This window comes from Chenopodium album, chromosome 14 (genome assembly GCF_948465745.1).
Source record: "Chenopodium album chromosome 14, dcCheAlbu1.1, whole genome shotgun sequence".
In the NCBI taxonomy this organism is placed as follows: Eukaryota; Viridiplantae; Streptophyta; class Magnoliopsida; order Caryophyllales; family Amaranthaceae; genus Chenopodium; species Chenopodium album.
In genome coordinates, this window is record NC_137847.1 from 5,909,747 (window position 1) to 5,918,282 (window position 8,536).

At 33.6% G+C, this 8,536-nt stretch overlaps 1 protein-coding gene across 1 annotated transcript; it reads right to left on the reverse strand.

Annotated features, from left to right (window-relative positions):
* Positions 1 to 5,473: 5,473 nt before the first annotated feature.
* On the reverse strand, positions 5,474 to 7,193 carry LOC145578712 (transcription factor MYB36-like). The gene is made up of 3 exons (XM_081636013.1): positions 6,974 to 7,193; positions 6,633 to 6,762; positions 5,474 to 6,497 (listed from the first exon to the last, which is right to left on the reverse strand). The coding sequence occupies exons 1-3, from the start codon at positions 7,107 to 7,109 to the stop codon at positions 5,696 to 5,698; spliced, it is 1,068 nt and encodes a 355-aa protein (XP_081492139.1). The 5' UTR covers positions 7,110 to 7,193; the 3' UTR covers positions 5,474 to 5,695.
* Positions 7,194 to 8,536: the final 1,343 nt, after the last annotated feature.

Genomic DNA, 8,536 nt, shown 5'->3' on the forward strand with positions numbered 1-8,536 from the left:
TGCTGAGCAGACATGTTATCACAATAAAGAGTAATGGGAGTAGGAACCTCTATATCAAGCTCAGCTAATAATCTTTCAACCCATATAATCTCATCAGCTGTTTGACTCATGGATCTGTACTCTGCCTCAGTTGAGCTTTTAGAAACTATTTTCTGTTTCTTGGTTTTCCAAGAAATGAGAGAATCACCAAGAAAAACACAGTATCCTGTCAAAGATCTCCCACTATCCAAACAGTTACCCCAGTCAGCATCATTGTAAGCCTTAAGCACAAAACTTGGAGTTGCAGGGTAAAATAAACCAGTATTCAAAGTACCCTTAAGATACTTCAAAACATGCATAGCAGCATTCAGATGTGTATCCTTAGGATCACCTAAGAACTGACTCAATTGCTGCACCACATAAGAAATATCAGGTCTTGTAAGGTTTAAGTACAAAAGCTTGCCAACAATCTTCCTGTAAACCTCAGGATCTTCCAAAGACAAACCATCAAACTTACTTAGCTTCAAACCCTTTGGAAAAGGAAAAGAAGCTTCCTTGCAGTCAAGAAGCTGCATATCAGTTAACAAATCAAGAATGTATTTCCTCTGATTAAGAGAAATACCAGCATCAGATCTTGAAACTTCAATGCCAAGAAAATACTTGAGAGAGCCAAGATCCTTAATAGTAAAAATATCATGTAGCCTGGTCTTCAAAGAACTTATCTCAGCAGAATCATTACCAGTGATCAAAAGATCATCTACATAAGCCAAAACAACAGTGAAAGAACCTTCGACAATTCTAAAAAACATAGAATAGTCCTGCTTTGACTGCACATATCCTTGTTGAATCAGAAATTTACTCAACTCAATATTCCAGCACCTTGAAGCTTGTCTTAGACCATATAATGATCTGTTAAGCTTGAGAACTTTACCAGCAGGAGCTGAATATCCTTGAGGTGGCTTCATGTAGAGATCTTCATCAATATAGCCATGAAGAAAAGCATTATTGATATCCAATTGCTGAATATCCCATTGTCTTCCTGCAGCTAGAGCAATCAATAACCTGACAGTTGTAAATTTTGCCACATGACTGAAAGTATGCTTGAAATCTTTGCCTTTAATTTGTTTATCACCCCGAGCAACCAATCTAGCCTTACACCTCTCAATTGTACCATCAGGCCTGTATTTTGTCTTATAAACCCATTTTGAACCAATAGCCTGTTTCCCTGGAGGAAGATCAGTAACCTCCCAGGTGTTGTTATTTTCAAGAGCTTTTAATTCAAGCTTCATAGCATCCATCCACTCAGGGAAATTCTTAGCATGATTATAGGAAACTGGTTCAGGAGAGGTATTAAGCATATTCACCAAACTAGTGAACTGAGTCATAGTGTTAAAAGAGACAGATTGACTAGATTGTTTTTGTTGTAAAAGTTTAGGAATAACAAAATCCTTAAACTTGGATGGGAAAATATGAGGTCTAGAAGGTCTTTGAGAATGATCATTCTCAACAAAAGGAACAGAATGATCCATAACAGAATCATTCTCAATTTGTTCTGAACTAGACTGTTCAGAATTCTGATGAATAACATCATCAGATACAGGAACATGAGAGATAGGAGAAATAAGAGACTGAGAATGAGTAACATCATTAGAAAAAGAAATATGTTGAGTATGAGAAGTTGAGCCAGAATCTGAGTCATGACCAGGAGCAAGAACAGGAGTAAAAGTAGGAACAAGAGCAGGATTCATTATGAAAGAATGAGAAGGAGAAGAAACTGGAACATTTGTGTCACCAGAATTCCTAAAAGGAAATTGATCCTCAAAAAATTGAACATCTCTGCTGAGTATAACCTTCTTTTCAACCAAATCAAACAGTTTATATCCCTTTTGAGCATAAGGGTATCCAATCAAAACACACCTCTTAGCCCTAGGAGCAAACTTATCAGATAGTTTTTTAGCAGGATAACACAAACACCCAATCACCTTCAAATGATCATAAGCAGGTAACTTCCCAAATAGTAACTCATAAGGTGTTTTCCAATCAATCACAGCACTAGGCAAAAGATTTATTAGATGAGTAGCAGCCAATAAACACTCACCCCAAAATCTGAAAGGCAAATTAGCATGAAACCTCAATGCCCTTGTTGTCTCAAGCATATGCCTATGCTTCCTTTCTACCCTCCCATTTTGTTGAGGATTCCCTGGAATAGTCTTTTGATGAACTATTCCTTTTTCAGCAAATAATACAGAACAAGATTCTTGTATTATTTCAGTACCATTATCACTTCTAATCTGCTTCACCTTAGTACCAAACTGTGTCTCAACATAAGCAAGAAAAGAAGTAATGATTGAAAAAACTTGAGTCTTATTATGTAACAAATAAGCCCACGTTGTTCTGGTGTTATCATCAAGAATTGTCAAGAAATATGTAGCACCATTCAAAGAGGGTGTTCTGTATTTACCCCACAAGTCAATATGCAACAAATCAAATGGATTTTTAGCATGTGAATTGGATAACTGGAATGACAATTTATGATGCTTAGCAAAAACACATGCCTCACAATGAAAGGAATCTGTATTATTATCAGAAAACAGAAATTTCAAGTGCTTCAATTTGCCTATAGAAGCATGGCCTAATCTAGCATGAACAAGCTCACAGCTAGATACAATATTATTTGCTGTAGAAAAATGATTAACTACAACCTCAGAATTCTCAAAAGTGTATAAACCAGACTGTCTTCTACCAGAAGCCAAAGTTTCTTTAGTTGTAAGGTCCTGAAAAACACAAAAGTCCTTCTCAAAATGAGCTACCAAAGGACTGTGATGCAATAATTTGCTTACAGACAACAAATTATGCTTAAAAGTGGGAATGTATAGGACATCATGCAAAGTAATGTGAGAATTTAGTACCACATCACCAACATGATTGACAAGAACAAAATTACCATTAGGTAATCCTACTTTGAGAGGAATTTGAATAGGTTTCAAATTAGAAAATAAAGCTAAGCAACATGCCATATGGTCAGTAGCTCCAGTATCTATTATCCAATTCATGCTATTATAAGAAAATCCATTAGAGAGATGTGTTGTACCTGCAAAATTGACTGTGCCATATAAAGGATTATCCAGAATAGTTGATTCTCCATTGTTCTGAGCCTTCATCATCTTCATCACTTCATTATAGACATTGGAAAGCATGACAGGATCCGCACCAACAACACCACCAGAACCACCTTGCACAGGAGCAGAACCAAGAATACCAGGAGAAGAATCAGTAGTAGCAGCTATCTTACCACCAGATTTGCCTTTCAAAGCTAACCACCAATCTGGAAAAATCTTGAAGCATTGATCAATAGTATGACCTTTCTTCTTGCAATTATCACAAAACAAGTCATTCTTAGATCTCTTGAAATCTCTCTTCTGAAGAGAAAGCTGATTCTGCACACCAAACCTCTGAGGTGTTCTTGAAGCATTCAAGGCACTCATTTCAGGTATAACAACAGAATTAAGCTTCTGCTGCTGTTCAATCTGCTGTAAGGTATGATAAACCTTGTTAATAGTAGGAATTGAGTCCGCACTCAACAAATTAGTCTTCACAGCATCATAATTCTTGTTCAATCCTCCAAGCAATTGCATCAACTTTTGCTTTTGATCATTCTCAAATATCTTCTTCATTATACCACATGAACATGTCTTAATTGCTCCACATGAACAATCTGGAAAACCTTCAAGAATCTGCAATTGATCCCAAATTTTCTTCAAATTGCCAAAATACTCAGCAATCGAAGAATCATTCTGTTGAATGTGAGTTAAACTCCTGTGTAACTCAAACAATTGAGGTAAATTCGTATGACCAAAACGTTCCTGCAATTCCTTCCATAATTGAGCTGAAGAATTCACAAACAGAAAACTCTCCGCTAACATCTTATCCATTGAGTTCAGGATCCAACTCATGATCATGTAATCATTCCTCAACCATTTTTGATAATCATCAGAATCAGTTGCAGGTGCAGAAATTGTTCCATCAACAAAACCTAATTTGTTTCTCGCAATCAACGCCATTCTAACAGTTCTACTCCAATTGATGTAATTAGGTCCAGTCAAAATATGCGTACCTAATTGCATGCCAGGATGATCGCCATTAGAGAGGTAGTAAGGATCGTTGAAATTTATTCCAGAATTGTGATTAGAAGTCGCAGATTGTTCGGAAGCCATAGTAATCGCAATCAATCAAGATTTCAAACTCAAAATCAACGAAAAAATCGATTAAAATCGAATTTCGGAAGAAAATCAAGAAAATATCGATCAATTTCGTCGTGAAATCGATCAAAGAAGAGAAAAATCACAAGAATCTAGCAGCGGAAATCAAGAATCGAGCACTGTAGCTCTGATACCATGTGAAATCTTGAAGTTCTCTTTAAGATTTCCAGAAAAATCTGGAAGAATCTAAGAAAAACAGAGAGAAAATTCAGAGAGAAGAAAGTAAGAGGGAAAAATCTTTATTTCTAATATTGTTGTACCCTGATTACAAAGCCCTCTGTATATATAAATAGAGAAAAGGGAAAGCTGAGCTGTACAAAAGTGTAATAAAAACACAAGTATCTATAAATATCTTCTACACTAGGGATTGGGGTTTGGATTCAATTAATTGGATTTGTGAGTGTAACCATTACTTCTATAATACACCCTTGGTATGAACCACATACTTTCAACGTATTATTAATATTGAATGGATTAATGTGACTATATATCAATATTTACATGGGTACATAGTGCAACTTTAATTTGGTGCTCCACCTACTCTTCTAATTCACCCAGCCCATACGAATAAGTTATCATACCATAAATTTTAAATGGATTCATGAGTGTGACTATCAATATTTACATGATTTACTACTTAACACATAATTTCAATGACAAACACATTAAAATATTAGTAAAAATCTATTATGCATATAAAAGACCAAGAACATGAGTACTTGCAATTAATTTGTAACTTTATTTTCACCTAAATTAAACCTCTGAATCTAGTTGCGTGATTTGAAAACCAATGTTCTTTGAACAAGAACAATAAGAAAAATTAAATTTAGGATTTCTGGAATTGTTCAACGTTGTTATTAAAATAAACTTTAAATTTAATCTTTTGTTTTGTGACTCATTTTATAAAAACTTGTCCTTTAATTTGTTCATGTCCAAGTAGGGTGGCGGCTCCTAACCTTTGAAAAAAATAAAAGAACTCTACACAAAGAACTAGCTAAAAATCCAGAAACAACAACACTATTGTTTCATACGAAGTAATTAAGTGGATATCAACTATCTCATATAAAATCAAAATTTTAGTGACTAGCAGTCTCGACAACCAAAACTTAGGATCAAATCTCATCTACATTATTTGTACACTGCGATTCAGTCTTTCTACTAATAATAATAAATAATTACTTCATATGACTACTCAAAAACGTAACATTCGTCAAAGTTTAATTCTTTAGAAAATAACAATTTTATTAAAAATTCATTACAGTAGTTAATACTTTCACAATATACAAGATCGAAGTGACGATCCAACATCGATCACTTGTTTATCCAAGGCCTGCTACAATTTCCATGAATCATTACAAAGCTCACAAAGACCTATACCTAAATCTTACACCTTCTATAACCTCTAATTACAAGAAAACAATAATAATTATAATAACTTAAATTATTAAAATTAATAATTAAGCATAATCTTGGTTGTACAACATAGTTGTACCATTCTCAGGCTGAAGAACAACACTTGAAGCATCCCACCATCCATTAATCCCGTCGAATTCGTTACCGGCCAACTTATCACCACCAAGAAGCTCATTAAGCTCGGCTTGAAAGCTTAAAACTCTTTGCATACCTGTTGAATACCCTTCAGTTTTCGAAACACTAGGATTATTAGTCATACCAACAAAAATACTAGTCTTGTTATTTTTGTTGTCGTTATTGTTATCGTTATTGTTATTAACAAGACTTGAGCTCCTTGATGATGCAGACCCATTTAAGCTAGAGTTTTCCAACTCTTCAACTTGCTCCTTACTAATCATACCATTGTTAACATTGTCATCGTCGTTGTCGTCGTTGTTGTTGTTGTAATTGTTGGCTTGTAAGTGTACAAGACTAGGAGTTTGTTGTAAGAAATCAATGTTACTATAATTATTAGGGTATTGGATCATTTGAGTGTTTAGAGATTGGAGGTTATTTTGAATAAGTTTTTCTTGAATAAGGGGGTGTAATTTAGGCCATATTGCAGGGTTATTGAAGAGAGAAAGAGGGTTATTTTGAATCCCCCCTTGTTGGTTTTGAAGTTGCATATGGAGCTGGAGTCGCTCCAGGGCCGAGCTGCTTAACGAGGGCAGCTCGTCCCTGGAGCCGTTTTGTTGTTGTTGTTGTTGCTTTCTCCTTCCAAGGAGCTTCTTCTTAAGCCTAGTGTTCCAATAATTTTTTATATCGTTGTCTGTTCGTCCGGGTAGCTGTGCCGCTATTATTGACCACCTAAACAAATAAAATTCGACATTAGCCTTCGTCACATACTAAAAATTAGGCAAACTGATAATTTTTTTTTTATGACCCTGAAAAGGTAAATAAATGAGACAAACATTAAGTGACAGAGAGAGTATGTAATATTACCTGCTGCCGATGCTAATGTAGAGACTGAGAATGATGTTGTCTTCCTCCTCGGTAAAACCACCATGTTTGATATTAGGCCTTAAGTAGTTCAACCACCTAAGTCTACAGCTTTTTCCACATCTCTTAAGCCCTATAATCAAAAAAGAACAATTCTATACATAAATGACAAGAACCAAAGTCAAAAAAACACCAACTTTTGAGATAATTTTTCCTAGCTAAAATGTATTATTGTAGTACTATTATTGTTTTTATATATATATAAAACTACTAATTAAGTTGTAATTAAATTAAAATACGCCGTAACAAAGATAATTAAGACGCGATTAAGTATAGATCCATACCAATCTTTTGAGGAAGCGCGATCCAATTACCACCGGTGCCATACTTCTCAATGTAAGCCTTAAGCTTAACATCCTCTTCAGGAGACCATGGACCTTTCTTCACGTTAGCTTTGTCACAACATGGAGCTCTTCCCATCTTTTTCTTTCTTCAAAATTTTCAGCTTCGATCTTCTTTGATTCTTCTTCACTCTCTCTAACTTTCTATCTCTTGAATGGTTGTTGTTGGTTTTTGCTGATGCTTGTTGTTGGTGTTTATGAAAAAATGGAGGAAGAGAAGACCTTGTTTTATAGGTTGAAAAATGTGACTAATTATTAGGAACATAAAAAGTCTTAAGCATATCTCACCTTCTCCTTTATTTTCATTTTTTTTAAATCTTCAAACATTGCATTAAAATAATCTATATAATTATTTTTTCTTCTAGGGTTTGTATGTATTAATTTATTAATTAATTAATTAAACTTTGAAATTTGGATTAGTTAACGTAATAATAGACTAAAATAAGATGACGTACAACTCCTCACTCCTTTAATTAATCATAAAAGTAATAACAATAATTAATTAAATTAAGTATTATATAAGTTTTTTTTTTTTTTTTGGTTACATAGTAGTAATCATATAATATAAAAATGCATGGCTTTTTAAGCTTTTGAGTTGTTTATTAGTAGGTAGTAAGAGAAAAATGTAACCTATTGAGTTTGTCCTTAAGTAAAATTGAAAATGTTCCTAAATCTTTTTTGAAATCAATTAGTAGCTGCCATGTACTGTCTGCTGTATTCATGCTTGCATTCATTGGATGAGTTTAATTAAAAGGATATAAGGAATAATCCATATTCACAACAGCTCCAAAGTCTAATTAAACCATTTACAAGAATCCAATCCAAGTGATTAAAAATTGCTTAATTCGGGACGCGATTTTTGATATTCTTGTGTTTGTGGGAGCTGTATTGGTTATGTTTCTATTTAATCTGTTAAATGTACATACACCAGCCTTGAACCATAGAAAATAAGGCGATCATGTACAATTACGAATCATATTTCGATTTTTTTTTTTTTTTCCAATTGAGTTATTCATTCATTCACGAAAAATTTGTATATATCACTATATGCCATGAGACAATTGAAAATTGACACGCATGCGTACAAAACACATTTCCATTTCCATGTTTAAATAATTTTTACCAAAACGACATTCGTTATTGTTATAATAGATGTAAAAAAGATTAATAAAAATAACAAAAACATACAATTAACGTGTTGATTACGTTTATTTTTATTTATAAATGATCAATTTTTATTATGACCGAAAATGATTTGATATGTTGAAGATAACATGGCCTATGCCTTACTTTTATTGACCAATGTGGCAAGCCTTAAATTGTAACCATATGCAATATTAATACTATTAATTATAAAACTCTCTATAATCACCAACTTATTGGTCTTACATGTTGACTTTTAATTAATTTTTGTTAAATCATATTGCTTTTAAACCTAGCCCGTACAATTATATGCATATCATTAATTATTTTACATTCACCTTTTTCCTCTTAGTTTGCTTTGCT

Excerpts from the sequence above, each read along its gene's own strand:
- LOC145578712 (XM_081636013.1), bottom strand. The coding sequence starts at position 7,109 with ATGGGAAGAGCTCCATGTTGTGACAAAGCTAACGTGAAGAAAGGTCCA. Across the intron at positions 6,763-6,973 it reads CGCGCTTCCTCAAAAGATTG|GGCTTAAGAGATGTGGAAAA; the intron begins GTATGGATCTAT and ends TTTTGATTATAG. Across the intron at positions 6,498-6,632 it reads TACATTAGCATCGGCAGCAG|GTGGTCAATAATAGCGGCAC; the intron begins GTAATATTACAT and ends TTATTTGTTTAG.